Source organism: Onychostoma macrolepis, chromosome 18 (assembly GCF_012432095.1).
Source record: "Onychostoma macrolepis isolate SWU-2019 chromosome 18, ASM1243209v1, whole genome shotgun sequence".
Classification (NCBI taxonomy): Eukaryota; Metazoa; Chordata; class Actinopteri; order Cypriniformes; family Cyprinidae; genus Onychostoma; species Onychostoma macrolepis.
Genome location: NC_081172.1, coordinates 17,422,067 through 17,436,952, shown reverse-complemented (window position 1 = coordinate 17,436,952; position 14,886 = coordinate 17,422,067). Strand labels below are relative to the sequence as shown.

General features: G+C 39.7%; 2 protein-coding genes across 9 annotated transcripts in view; one reads left to right on the top strand and one right to left on the bottom strand.

The window, feature by feature from the left end:
• cfap45 (cilia and flagella associated protein 45) overlaps window positions 1–14,886 on the top strand; it is a 32,809-nt gene that overhangs the window by 5,156 nt on the left and 12,767 nt on the right. For all 6 annotated transcript variants that reach the window (XR_009266934.1, XR_009266933.1, XM_058750992.1 and 3 more), the window contains exons 5-10: window positions 7,739–7,909; window positions 8,180–8,358; window positions 8,442–8,571; window positions 8,672–8,818; window positions 9,067–9,180; window positions 9,347–9,540. Coding sequence is in view for 4 of the 6 variants with exons in the window: in XM_058750992.1 (XP_058606975.1) it covers window positions 7,739–7,909; window positions 8,180–8,358; window positions 8,442–8,571; window positions 8,672–8,818; window positions 9,067–9,180; window positions 9,347–9,540 (935 nt within the window). In the remaining 2 variants the exon portion in view is untranslated. The remainder of the gene's footprint in view (window positions 1–7,738; window positions 7,910–8,179; window positions 8,359–8,441; window positions 8,572–8,671; window positions 8,819–9,066; window positions 9,181–9,346; window positions 9,541–14,886) is intronic.
• On the bottom strand, window positions 14–13,198 carry LOC131524173 (uncharacterized). Of its 3 annotated transcripts, XM_058750996.1 has the most exons (3): window positions 12,224–13,198; window positions 11,699–11,761; window positions 14–2,656 (listed from the first exon to the last, which is right to left on the bottom strand). In XM_058750996.1, exons 1-3 carry the CDS (start codon window positions 12,753–12,755, stop codon window positions 2,523–2,525), a joined length of 729 nt encoding a protein of 242 aa, XP_058606979.1. In that variant the 5' UTR covers window positions 12,756–13,198; the 3' UTR covers window positions 14–2,522. The 3 variants fall into 3 exon arrangements, 1 of the variants encoding a protein (XP_058606979.1); XR_009266935.1 differs by lacking the exons at window positions 11,699–11,761; window positions 12,224–13,198 and adding an exon at window positions 5,886–7,155 and having other exon boundaries at window positions 2,528–2,656; XR_009266936.1 differs by lacking the exons at window positions 11,699–11,761; window positions 12,224–13,198 and adding an exon at window positions 6,811–7,155 and having other exon boundaries at window positions 2,528–2,656.

Sequence of the window (14,886 nt, the reverse complement as noted above, 5' to 3'; positions counted from 1 at the left end):
TATGATATGAGTTTGCTACTATAGTTTGCTATGGGAGAAAACTATAACAGAACCTCATAGAACAATGAGGTTTCAGCAGAAATACTTTATTGCAGTTTATTTTAATTCCCTTTAACGCCTACGATAACACCGGTGTGATCAGTCTTGGCTGGTCCTTCAGCGAGTCACGTCATCAACTGCTGAAATTCAAATCTGCTTTCTGGCGCGGAGCCAGATCAGACGCGCGAGCGCTTGTAATATTATCACTTATTCAGTGTTTTCAACCATATAATGCTTATTTTAGATTTCAGACATTTAAATACACATAAGTACTAGCAAAGCCATACATTTATAGTTTGTAAGATATGCGCTGATGTCTATGGAAGCAGCAATAATGATCCTTACAAATATAATCTGACGACATGTTTTTATTGATATCATATACAGATTGTGTAGATACTTTAAAGTTTACTCTGCTCTTCTCACAGTTTACTGGAGACTTACTTTAACGTGTTTCGGGAGGAGAGGATGAGTTTACGTGTTGTAAATCCCACAGCTGGATTCAGCGCGAGCAAACATGGCGGCGCCCATCACCCGGTTTAGATCAACTAGCACGATCATTATAAACGTGTTTAAACAACCAAACACATTTACTTGCATATATTTCAGAATCGGAATATCAGATATTTAATAATATAGCGAGTATGTTTGTGAATATTAATAGTAAAAAAAGGGAAAACGAAATGAAAGCAATCCATGTGTCATCCAGCGCTATTACGGCTGCGGTGTGTCACGTGACAAGCATGACGCGTCGCCATGGAAACAATAAGGCTATAAGTTCTAAAATAACGGTCGCCTAAAAAAACTCACGCCGGGGGCTCAGATAGAATATTTTAAACTCACGTGTGAAAGAAAGGGTTAACTATTTAAACAAGTAAGCAGTACATTTTCCGAACGAATCACATTTAACACAGCTAGTCATTCTTTAAAAATCTGGGCCCCTATTCACAAAACATCTTAAGGCTAAAAGAAGCTCCTAAATCTGTGAAGTAGTAAAGAGGATTCCTAAGTCACTAAGACCAAACCACAAACTATCCTAAAGTGGCTGTTGCCGGCAATCTGCCTCGGAACATAAACATTTTAGAAACATTTGACGATAATGTGCTTTTAAAAAGGTATCGCCTTTGGTTTTGGAGGTTATCCCAACTTCAAATTTTCCTTTGATTATATGCTTGTTTTCATTAACCAATTGGGCAAAAAGTAACAGCTGTTCTTGCGTCCAGTTTGGTTTTCTTTTTTGTTTGCATGTCTTACTATCATCCATGATTATTCTACTCTGTTAATTAAAAGGCTGTTTATATGCATATTCTCTAATTGTTTACAAGAAGCATACAGGCTGACAATTAGCTATAATATACATATATATTATATTGTTTAATTAGTGACACTTATCCTGCATTTTAAAGTCTTTATTTGAATGTGGAAACATAATATCGCGCTCTACAATACTTCTATAAATGAATCTCTGACAGAGCCAATCACTGTGTGCATAGTTAGTAAGCATGCTGACATCATCCATAGCGACAAGGTCAACCCCGCCCTTACTCTTAGCTTAAGACTTCTCTCTATTCCTTAGTAAAAGTTTGTCTCAGCAACTTTGTGAATACGTTTTAAGAGAAAAGTATTAGCTAAAAACTTTTACTGCTGTTTAGGAGAACTCTTAGTGGTAAGATAACATGTTTTGTGAATATGGGCCCAGATCTCATGCTTTCATTCCATTTGTACGTTATTTCTTTCCACATAATAATTGTTTGAAAACACAAGATCATTGTTACATGTAATTTAAGGGTTAGCACAATCAAAGTATTTATTTATTTATTTACAATTCATAAAATTATTTGTTAATTCATAATTCATTTATTAACAAAGTTCGAGAGGAGCACGTTCAGATAATCGACCAATTCAGCAAAGGTGGAACTTGTTTAGATAATCAACTTAATTAGCATGATAAATATTTATATACGGCCAAACTCACCTCTGTCCCATGACAGTTTTCCAAGTCAAGTCACCTTTATTTATATAGCGCTTTTACAATACAGATTGTGTCAAAGCACTTAACAGTATCAAATTGGAGGATAGAGTGTCAGTAATGTATAATAAGATGAAACACTCAATTTTCAGTTAAAGGCATTTCATTATTGAATTCAGAGATGTCATTGTCTAGCTCAGTTTAGTTTAAATAGTATCTGTGCAATCAAATCAGCGATAATCGCTAGAAATTAAGTGTCCCCAACTGAGCAAGCCAGAGGCGACAGTGGCAAGGAACCAAAACTCCCTCTGAGACAGAATGGAGAAAAAAACCTTGGGAGAAACCAGGCTCAGTCAGGGGCCAGTTCTCCTCTGACCAGACGAAACCCGCAGTTCAATAGTTTATATTTCTATTTTAATTTTGTTACAATTTCTAACAATAGTAGTATTATGTAGTTAGGTATTTTTTTATATTTTAGTTATTTTTTTTATTTTTTTTTTTAGTTTTATTGTATTCAATCGAGGTTTTCACTGGGGATATATCTCTGGGGGTCATCTGGGTGTCCTGGTCTCCGCTGACGATCAGGGCTGTAGACATCATCTCTTGGTGCTGATCCACCATATGATCGGATACGGACTGAGAAACAGACTAGGAAAGAAACAGACAAATATTAGCGTAGATGCCATTCAGCTTACGATGTAACGAGTACATCGTGTGTTATGGGGAGTGTTCCCGGTTCCGGTTGATCTAATTAATGCAGCCTAACAATCCTTTAACGGATTTGAATAATAGAAGCGTATTAATGTGTTATGTGTAAGCCAGGCTAAAGAGATGGGTCTTTAATCTAGATTTAAACTGACAGAGTGTGTCTGCCTCCCGAACAGTGTTAGGTAGACTGTTCCAGAGTTTGGGTGCTAAATAGGAATAGGATCTGCCACCCGCAGTCGATTTTGATATTCTAGGTATTATCAAACGGCCGGAGTTTTGAGAACGCAGCGGACGTGGAGGACTATAATGCGATAAGAGCTCGCTCAAGTACTGAGGAGCTAAACCATTCAGGGCTTTATAAGTAATTAACAAGATTTTAAAATCTATCCGATGCTTGATAGGGAGCCAGTGCAGTGTTGACAGAACCGGGCTAATATGGTCATATTTCCTGGTTCTAGTAAGGACTCTAGCTGCTGCATTTTGGACTAACTGTAGTTTGTTGATCAAGCGTGCAGAACAACCACCCAATAAAGCATTACAATAGTCTAACCTTGAGGTCATAGCTTCCAGCTTCCAGCATCCCTGCTTCACCCAACTCCTTACTCTTAACTATTCTTTTCCCAGCTTAGGGGTAGGGGAGTTCTCGGGTTTGGGCTATATTCCGAGCTCGGAGCCCTCTTGTCAGATAGCACACCAAATATGCTTACTATTTGCTCAATCTGATTATATGTAAAAGTGTGAACTCGTGAACATATTATTAGAAAGATACAAAAAAAAAAATGCACAACTCTAGGTGGTGGTATGGGGTAAAACTTCAACTTATTTTAACTAAAAACGAGAAGTAAACAGACAGTAATTAGTAGTAATAAATAGAACAAATAAACAAAATCACAAAAAATACAACAGAATGAATAAGTAAAAAAGGTAGGTCTAACAGTAGTATTCAGGTACATAAACTGAATAATGTAATCAAATGTTAAAAATAACACTGGATAGTCTACATCAGGGTTCCTCAAATCTTTCCCTGGAGGGCTAATCTGCTGCAGAGTTTAGCTCCAACCCTGATCAAACTCAACTACCTGTGATTTTTCTAATGATCTTGAAGACGCTTATTAGCATGCTCAGGTGTGTTTGATTAGGGTTAGAGCTAAACTCTGCAGGAAAGTGGATCTCGTGGGCCACATTTGAGAATCCCTGGTCTACATTCTATAAACAAATACAGATTAATCCTTACAATTAAAGTTACAGAAGTTATTCAGTCAAAAGCAGTGAGTGATATGTCTGTTTGATTAACATGGATAGCAGCACATATATAAGCTGCTGTCACTTTTGTCTGTGCTGTCTCGACTTCTTTGCTTGCATTCATCACTTTTGCTTTTATTCTTGCGCACTGACTTGTTCACTAAACTGAACATCTAATTCTCTCTCGCCGATGGACACGATTGAATATGCTCAAATGGCCAAAAAGCCCCTGATTTCGTCCAACGGTTCTGACTAGTGCCAACATGTAGTGTTCAACAATGGTCCAACATTGGTCGGTGGCCGACCGTCGGCTTGGAGTGTCAGAAATCTTAACGCATGTGGCTCAAAACAAACTAGCAAAATGAAATGAAAGCAAACACATGAGGAACAGGTGAGAACAATTAACCGAATGAGTACTAGAAAATGGTTAAACAATGGGGCGTGGCCAAGGAAATCAAGGGAGCACATCACTTTTCAAAGGATGCTTTTTTTCCAGAGGTCACATTCGTCAGCCGCATACATCAAGGTTGTCTCATTTTAGAAAAGTAGCTATTATAAAAATAACTTTTAGGCTGTGTGTCCAAAGCATTTTTTTTCTCGAGGCTAGCAATTTTTAAAACGCCAGCAGTGTGACGAGGCACTGAGCATCTTTTTCACACTGAGTGCTTGGGTGTTTTTTTGCTTGCGAGTTGAAACATGTTCAAATTTGGGTAAAATGCAATGCTCATCACTGTCACTTTTTAGTCAGCCGTCCAATCACGGTGGAGGATGACATTTTGAAGGATGTGCCATTTGTAGACTGTTGTCATTGAGGTTACCTCATTTTAGAAGAGTCATACCATAGAAGACAATAGAAATGTGGAACACAGACAACACGGACAGGGCTGCCAAGGTAAAAACCTGACTTTAATGATAAATCAATGTATTAAACCGAATGGGAAGAGATGCGTATGCAAAATTTGATTGTGGTAGCATTATATAGATGAATCGCCTATTATGTGTAATGAAAAGGATACTTTGTGATCTTTTGCTGAAATGTTTTTTTAAAACAGTTTTTTTGATGATCCGTTGTGAGACTGGTAATAAAATAAATGTAAAAAAATTGTTTTTAAATTGTACAAAGCAATTAAAAACAACTGTAACTTAATGCTTTTTTAAAGGGGTCATATAATGCCATTTTTGTACAAGCTAATATGATTCTTTAGGGTCTAAATTGAAAGTTTGTAATATACTTTAATTAAAAATTCTCATTAGTATTGTAAGAAAACACTCATTTTACCTGCTCAAAAACAGCTCTGTTTTCAGCACACCGTTTTAGTGCGTGTGTTTTTAAATGCTAATGAGCTTTGCTCGCCCCGCCCCTCTGTTCTGTGGGGCGTTTTTGACACAACACACGTGGAGTGTTGCCTTGACAACAGTTGAGGGTATATTTTGAAGAATGGCAGCGGAGTCTCTGAGGATACTGTGCAACCTTATCAATTCGAACCGAGTCGGACCGAACAGGATGATGGCCCGAAGAAGTTCGACAATTAAGGCTCGAACTGGACGTTTCTGAATGGTTGGTTAACGTAATGTCACTTTTATCTATTTTTGTGTGTACTGTCAGGTAGAGTAGTGAGATACGAACGCTATGTGTTTACTGATACGTTAGTTTATTGACAGATTGATGTTACAGCTAATGGTCATGAAAAATAAATTCGGTAAATGTAGGCTTGTCAGTGATGCGTAACGTTATCTATGCAGTGTTAGGTACAACTCTCAGGGCGGAAACACTGATATGAGGTCACGGCCGGAATTTTTCATATTGAGAACGTCGTAAATAGAAAACATGCATGTACCCTGAATGTAAACATTAGCCACATACATCGTGAAGCCTGCTAGCTATTTGCAAAGATTAATATAAAGGTTAATTAAACGTTACACTCACTTCTTCTGGAGGTTTAGCAGGAACACGAATAGTTGGTACCGATTCTTTTTTCAGGAGCAGCTTCTTATGCCGAGTTCACACTGCACGATTTTAGCCTGATTTTTCACTCGCCGACAGGTTTTGATAAATCGCCGACAAATGCCCGACATCGGAGGCAAATCGGAGCTCGTTCACGCGAGTGACAATCGCGCAGTGTGAATTACCAAAGACGCGATCAGAGAGAATCGCCGACACGTCGCCGACGCCCGTGAAATATTTGGCATGCTAAATATCTGGAGCCGTCGGCGATTCACAATCACGCTGTGTGCAATGATTTCTGACTGAAAATTACATCATGATGACCTTCAGCTAATGAGAGACAAAGATACAGGGCAGAGGGAAGTTCCGTGAGGAGTTATAGACCATATCAGTATTTTAATATGTACAATTATATCATACAGAAACAAGCACAAACGCTTGACCAGCCGCAACGTCACCATAACAGTTACTGCAAATTATTATTTACCACTCTTTGCAGAACACAATCCCTGTTCCCTGCATCTCCCTCCTGCATAATCTGTTTTTCTTTTTGTAGCTGGAAATCAGCGCACAGATAATTTGCGGGCTATATTTTTTTAATACTTCCAGTCTAGCCCGAGAACAACGGGCTGATGCAGGCAGGTTCTCGCGTTATTTCCTTATCACTTCTCGCGTGTGTTTTGTTGTGAAATGTAGTTTGCGGATCAGACAGAGTTGTCGGCGATTCTTCCTATTGTGAAATCGTGCAATGTGAAAGCCCCTGTCGCCGATCCATCATGCAATGTGAACACAGCAGCGACTGAATGCTACCCCAGATAGTCACGCAGTGTGAAAACAACAGCGATCCGACGAGTTTGAAAATCGTGCAGTGTGAACTCGGCATTAGCAAAACCAGCTTTATACTGACCTTCATTTATAAAGCAGTCTGGTGAAAAATGATTCGCGCAAACATGAAAACATTGACGTTGCTCGTGGGGAATATTCCCTTCAAAAGCAAAACTCAGCCACTGTGTCTTCAGCGGTTCGGACTTAGGAACATCAAAATGACTGCTGTGTTCATTATTGCACCCGAGAACAGAACACCACAATCGCTTAGACGCCATTCTGCTCATAGACAGCTCCAGCGTATATCAACAATGACGCGCGGACTATGATTGACAGCTCGCTCACGAGCAAGGGCGGGTCTGTGTTGAAACACTGCTGTCAATCAACCATCGTGGGAGGGGCGTCCGACCGAACGGCTTGATTTGAGACAGGGTAAAACAAATAAGGAGATTTAAAAAAAAACACTGGATGGATTTTTATCATTTTATGATGGTTGTGTACAGGCACTGCTAACACACATTTCAGTACAATCAACTTGTAAAAGTGCATGTACCATTATATGACCCCTTTAAGAAGTTAACAAGCTATTTGTTAATTCTTGTGTGCAGCTGGAAAAAAAAAAAAAAGTATACTGATAACCAAGGCTCTGGTTGAAGCATCATTTAATTTACACAGAACGAACCTTACCTTGTAGACTATTTTTTGTGTTGGACTGCACTGCTGTGTTTTTTTTTTTTTTTTTATGTAAACATGTTTTGCTTCTTTTGCAATGTCTCACATATGACACAGCATTCTAAAAACATGGTGCTCAAGTTGGAAAAAAAAACAAAACAAAAAAACAAAGTCTTGAGAAAAAACAAAGACCTCTTTTCTTTTTTTTTCTTTTTTTAAATCCTTCCATTGCCCACAAAACTGTCTGTGTGTATGGCCCCAACATTTTTCTTTGGCTATCTTCAAAGCATGGCTATTTTCTTCAAGATAAGTAAATCTAGTTGTTGTCATTGTGCCAGGATACTGCAGAGCAGAGAAAAGCACAGATGCGTCAGGCGGACCTGTCTCGGCAGAAGAACCAGAACCTCAGTGAGCTCGAGGCAGAAGCAAGGGACCGGGCTCAGTACCTGTTGGAACGGGCGAATACCCTGAGAATGGAACAAGAGGATGAAGTCAAGAAGCTCAATGAGGTAGATAGGACCGGAATGAAAAGTCAAACCATAGCTGCATCTTATTCCGGAGGCTGTGTTCTCCAGATGTTGCATTTGTTGGCCACAGACATCAAGGCTGTCTCATTTAAATCATGTTTAAGAAAAGTTCAGCCATGAGACCTCCTCAATGACACATGCTGCCAACAAATGCGACCTCCGGCGGACGCAGCCTCGGAAATGAGATGCAGTGCATGACCCACTTACTGTAAATGTTGCGTACATGCAAATGTTGCTTTTGTACTCCTGTAGTTAATTCAGGAAGTGCAGTGCCATGTTGTCCGGGATGCACAAATTCAGGAGAAGAAACACAACCGTGCAGAGTGGCAGGAGGAAGAAAAGAGACTGGATGCCATGATGGAGGTGGAGCGTCGCCGGGCCTTAGAAACCAAGGAACAAATTGAACAGCTGCGAAAGCAGCAAAGGATTGAGTAAGGATGTTCACGCTCTGTATTCTGTATACTCTAAATACAATGCTCTGTTCTCTATGGTTGATGGCTGGGTGTCCTTAAAGTGGGAAGATGTGCATCCTGGACCAGATCCAGATGCGTCTGGAGGAGAAAATGCTACAGGATGAGTTGAAGGAGCAAGAGGGTCAGCAGTTGTTGGAAAACATGGAGAGGATGCAGATGGAGGAGCTCAGGGTACATGCAATGAATCTCTAGATCAGTTCAAATTATAAAGTCTTCTAACTCATATAGATAAGTATGTGTGAGTTAATCTCTGTGTGTGATATTATCGCAGGCCATTGAAAGGAAGAAGGAGGAGCAGAAGAATTTGCTTCAAGAAATTCAGAAGATAAATGAAGAGAATTTGCTTGCTAAAGAGCAGAAAAATGAAGAAGAGAGATTAGAAGATCTGCGAGCTGTAGAGTACACGCATAAGAAATTGGTAAGAAAAGTCTTTAATGGCTTTCTCACTATCTTGCTTCATTCATCACTCTTCTTCATCCTATTGCTTGTAATTTCTTATTTAGTCGCTGACTGTTTACTTGTCCTCAGTGAGCTTGTTTTTTTTTTTAATTTAGGCTAGTATAAATGTTTTGTGATATTGACACAATGTATGACTATCAACACAAAATAAATAACCACCAGTATGTTTAAGTAAGAAAGAAGAAGCATGTGTTTGATGAACTCTAGGAACGAGAGGCAGAGTATGAAGCTGAGCAGATAAATATCAAGAAAGACAAAGAGAAGGAAGTGGCACGACTGAGAGCTCTTCAAGAAAGGGACAGAGACCATAAAGCTGAGCAGGTAAAATATTACATCCTCATAAAAAATTACTAATGCATATAATAAGATGTATCCTCTTGTATACCCATGGCGTAATACATTTACAGTACCAATTGGCTGACCATGTTGGAGGCAGTGAAATTTACATTCTGGATTCATATATTTGAGTTTTTCTCTGAACTGTCAGGATGAGATCAGGGCACGGAGGAACCAAGAAGCGGCTGCAAGGGAATGGAGAAGAAAAGAGAAAGAGCAGAATTTGAGGAAGCTGGAAGTGGAAGAAAAGCTGAAGGCTGCTCGTTTAGAGCAGGTCACTCACAAGGAGCACTTGCTTTCCATTGAGGCTGGACGAGAGAGAGCAGAGTTTGAAAGGGTCCTGAGGTACAAACACCATAACATGTATTACATATTAGCGTGGCTGTACACATGGCTTTTTTAGGGTGTGTTCACACTTGTAGTTAATTTCAAAATGATTTTGAAAGATGGTGGCATGGTGTCGTATCCTGGCAGGTGCTGCGACTCCACTTTTTTATATCTAGCTGGCCGTTTTTTCTGTCTTTATACACATTTGTCAGAGACCATTTTAAACTTTACTCGCAGAGTTAAACATTGCAGTCACAAAAAAATAGAATCTACATTTCATGGTGTGTTTTTTTTCTACTATTACTTTTTTTCTGCGGCTGCACTACTGGCACGTGTTGTGTCCAGAACTCTCCACATTGATCAGTTGTGTCCCAAAAACTCGAGTAATTATGTTGCTCGGGGGAAAACTGGTCATATTCTGGCTTTCTCCAGTCATTTACTTGCGTGGGAAGTTTTCATCATAATCTGCTCGGATACTATACAATTTACTCATCTGTACTGGACTATGGACATGCTGTGATGCGTAAATATGCCGCTAGACAGCGGGGTTTCACTGCGCCGTCACGAAAGACTCATGGGTTCTTGCTTATTTTACTGCTGCTCTCTGGGGATGTTCAATTAAATCTGGGACCGGTTAACCCGATAACACAACTGGTCTCTGGAGTTGAGCCTCATTTGGGGACGACCGTGGCGTCTCACGACAAGGTGAGTGCCTGGGGATGTCCTGTAGATAAGACCCTTTAATTAAATTTGGACTTCCTTTGCTTATCTGAAATGCGGTTGCATCAATGATCTTCTCCAAGTGCATTTATGATGCCTGGATATCAATGTTTTAGACGTGATAGATCATCGGGAAGGGGAGGGGGAGTGTTAATATACGTGAGAAATGGCATTAAGGGTGAATCCCATTTCTCTGTTTTACCCCTTCCCCTTCCCCTACCCCTTCGTCTTACCCCTAGCCCTTGTCCCTCGAAACCGAGTGGTAAGCGCTAGGGGTGAAAACATACCCCTATGAAATGAGACACCACTTGGTTACGGTTACGTCATCATACACCGTCGCTAGCTGGCTGCTACGTCACCGGAGCCGACAAGTGTTGATCACAAACTTTGGATCGTTTTACAAACTTGTTAAAACTGTAGACATGCATGGCGTCCATTCAAGGCTAGTCTGTGGGACTGTTGTGCAAATCAGCAATGTAACGTTAGCGTAGCAAACTAGCGATTTTTAAAAACGTTTCAATTAAGAACATGGTTGCAAATATATATGTACAGGACTGTCTAGAGCACAGAACAAGACTGTCGTAATTTTTAAATAAATTATTTAAGCCGAAAATACTTGGTGATCTCGCCGCCATCGTTCCCGGTTGCGCAGCGTGTTCTGGGTACCCCTTGGTTTCAAGTAAGCTTGCGAAAATGCTTGGTTTTAAAGGGTATCTACCACTTCCCCTTAGCCCTACCCCTCGATCAAAATGAGAATTGGGATAGCCCTTACTCACGTGAACGCGCAAAACTAAGGGGAAGGGATAAGACAGAGAAATGGGATTCACCCTAAGTGTGAACGTCTTGTTTAACTCTATTAACGACTTGGAGGTTGGAGGGCTAAAAATAATTTTGTCTCCTCAAATGTCATTTATTATCATGTGCGTGTATAGACCCCCCTCAGCAAATGATATATTTTTTAAACAACTTACAGAAATTTCAAAGGAATGTAATCATAACAAAGAAATAATTCTTATGGGTGATTTTAACTTGAAATGGGAAAACTGAAAACTATTGCAGATAAATATCTTTTAAATCAGATAATTAAAGGACCCACAAGAATTGCTAAATCCTCTAAGACACAGCTAGACCTAATATTCACAAACAAACCTGAAAGGATAACCAAGAATTACAATTTGATCGCTGGGTTATGTGACCATAATTTAACCACGGTTGCTCAGAAACTGACTAAAAACAGGTTTAAAAACAATGTGACAACTTCTAGTAATGTTTTCTGCTGTATATCTAAAGGAAAGCTAGCAGAGTTGAATGAGGAAACAGCTAGTTTAAAGTGGGATGATATCATCTTCTCAGGATGTAGAGTATGGGTGTAACACGCTCATCAATAGGGCTAACTTTGTCAGGGACAAATTCACTATAAAAGTTCAGAAAAAAAGTACGTATAAAAATAATCTACCTTGGTTCAACGATAACTTATGGAAGCTGATGAAGAACAGGGACTCTGCATTAAAGACGGCTACTAAGTCAGGAAGGGACATCGAAAGGCTTTGTTACAAAGGACTGCAGAATAAAGTTATTCGAGAGCTGAGAGTAGCTAAATCAAGTTATTATCTTCAATTGAATGAGGCAAAAGGAAACAGTAAATTGATTTGGAAAAATGTTAACAACCTTCTACAGAAGGAGACAAATTCTCCATGAGATCTCAAGATAAAAGTTCAGGGAAATTTAATTCTAGATGATTACTCCGTTGCTACTACTTTTAATAATTTTTGTATTAATTCTGTTAATGAACTGGGGGAAAAATTAGCAAAAAGCGAAAGAAATATTCTAGGAGGAGGCAGGAGAGGGAGGGTGGGTGGGAAATCCGGGTAGGTAAGCAATTCAGGGTAGTTAGAGACTTCAGATGAAGACGGAAGCAGAGAAGGCATGTCTGCATGAGTTTCACAATCTATTAAATCCCCAGAGTTCTGCGACTGCTCACCCTCAGCGGCAGTGCAGTGGGCGGGGCTCTCTTCAGCACCCTCACGCTCCACTGTAACTTCCACTGTCGCGTGCGATGTAGCCGGCTCTCGCACCTGATCGGATGGTCCATGAGGCTCTGGCTCCAGGGCAATCTCCAGCTCAGTCGCTCCTTCTTGCGATGGCTCGTGGGTTGCTATGGGCGCTGGCTCTCCATCCGCGGTGGGCTCGGGCTGACGCTCTGCGGCTCGGGGTGATGGTGGGCTGGGCTCTGGGTCAGGAGTGGGACTGGTGTCATCGTTCTCGAAGTCCACGGTCAGTGGGGATCCACAGGACACCAGCACCCACTCCACAAAGGTGGCAAAATCTCCCCGAGGACCATCTCCGGACAACCACGCTCTGCACTCGTCGTTCAGGCTCGCTTGGTAGAACGTGCAGAGGCAGTAGTCCGGGTAGTGGGTATAGTTGGAGATTTCCACGAACAGTCTCGTATGGTCCTCGAGGGAAAAGCTCCTCTGCTCCAGCATGAGGAGGAGGCAGGCGGGGTCATCCATGACAAAACAAAAATAAAAACTGACAAAAACGAAAAAACAAAATGAGGGGAAACACGCTGCTAAACTTTACTTTTGTTTGGGTCGGTTATTCTGTCACAGTTCTGGGTAGTGCACACACAATACACGCGAAGATGAAGGTTCAAAGGGAATAAGAGATTTAATATAACTTGAGATGAGGAGGTACACACACAGGGTAACATCAACAATAACCAACAAACTAGAACTAAATGGACAGCAACTAATATAGGGCAGATAACGAGGGGCAGACAGGTGAACACAATGAAGGTGATTAACTAATAATAGACAATGGCAGAAACTAGGTCACACAGAGCACATGGGGAGCAAAACACACACAAGACAGTCCAGGGGTGTGACAACCGTCTGATGTTGATAGCCTAGGTTTTAACCTAGCCATGACTAATGAAACACAGGTTAACAAAGTTATCAGTTCACTTATAAATACTAAATGCAGTGATGTTCGTCAGTTTGACACTAAGTTTCTCAAAACTCACAAAGATTAAAGAGAAAAAAACTGAAAACTATTGCAGATAAATATCTTTTAAATCAGATTATTAAAGGACCCACAAGAATTACTAAATCCTCTAAGACACAGCTAGACGGTTTAAATGATTTAAATGGTTTGGCTCCTGTTATTTCTCATTTAATTAATTTATCATTTGAACACAGTGTTTTTCCTACTGCTTGGAAGCAAGCCATTGTTTCTCCTATTTTTAAATCTGGGGATTATTGTGAGGTTAGTAACTATTGACCTATCAGTATATTACCAGTAGTCTCAAAGGCTGCAGAAAAGGTAGTTCTTGAACAACTGACATCTTATCTTAATACAGCTAAGGCTGGTTTACACTGTATGCAATTTTGTTTCAGAGTAAATCACTCCACTGAAACAGCTACTTTACACCTAACAGAACAAATAAAATCTAAGCTTGACAAAGGTGGAACAGTTGGTGCTGTATTTTTAGATTTGCATAAAGCCTTTGACATGGTCAATCACAATGTTTTTCTTTCTAAATTATCTAAGTTCCAACTTTCATCTGGGGCTTTAGCATGGATCTCCTCATATTTATCAGACAGCAATGTGTAAAAATTAAAGGGGTTCATTCTAATTCCTTAAACTCTACAATGGGCGTACCTCAAGGATCAATACTAGGTCCTTTATTATTTAGTTTATACATCAATGATCTCCCACAGCAGTGCGAAGGGATACAAATGCAAATGTATGCTGACGATACTGTTATTTTTACATAAGTGAGAACTGCAGAGTTAGCTGCCGAAAAGCTAAATATTGCCATGGAAAGGATTACACGGTGGTTGGAGCAATCGTGTCTTACCTTGAACACTGGTAAAACAAAAGGGATGTTTTTTTCTAAAATGAAGGTGTGTTCTTCCAATGCAGATATTTTTATAAATGGTGAGAAGATGGAAATTGTCACTGAGTTTAATTATCTAGGTTTAATGCTGGATTCAAACCTTGGTTTTAAAAAACATGTAAAGAAATTGGTGAGGACTATAAAATGTAGTTTGATAAACTTCAGACAAATTAGACAATGTCTACATACTGATGTAGCTAAGACTTTTATGCATGCTGCAATTTTTTGTCTCATCAGTCATATTGTCTGACATGTTGGGGTCAAGCAGGAGAAACTGTTGTTAAACCTTTAAAATCTCTTTACAAACAGACTCTTTACAAACAAAAAGTCTAACCAATATCACCATTGTAGGGTTTTGGAGAAATACAATTTTCTGAGCTTTGACAACTTCAGAATTTTCTTGAATTTATGTATGGTTTATAAAATTTTAAATGGTTTGGCCCCTTCCATACTTCGTGATTTTGTGCACTTTCGGTCTACAGTCTCTGTAAGATTTACTAGATCATCATCCACTAGTGATTGTGTTGTTCCATTTCGTCACTCTGCCTTTGGATTATAGTCTTTCTCAGTGAAAGCTATTACTTATTGGAACACTCTACCAGAAGACATAAGGATGTGCACATCTATTGACATTTTTAAATTGAAACTAAAATCTTTCCTAAAATCAACTCAACTCTGTAAACACTGACATGGTTATGGTGTGGCTCTGATATGATGTGTATAAGTATTACTGTACTGTATGT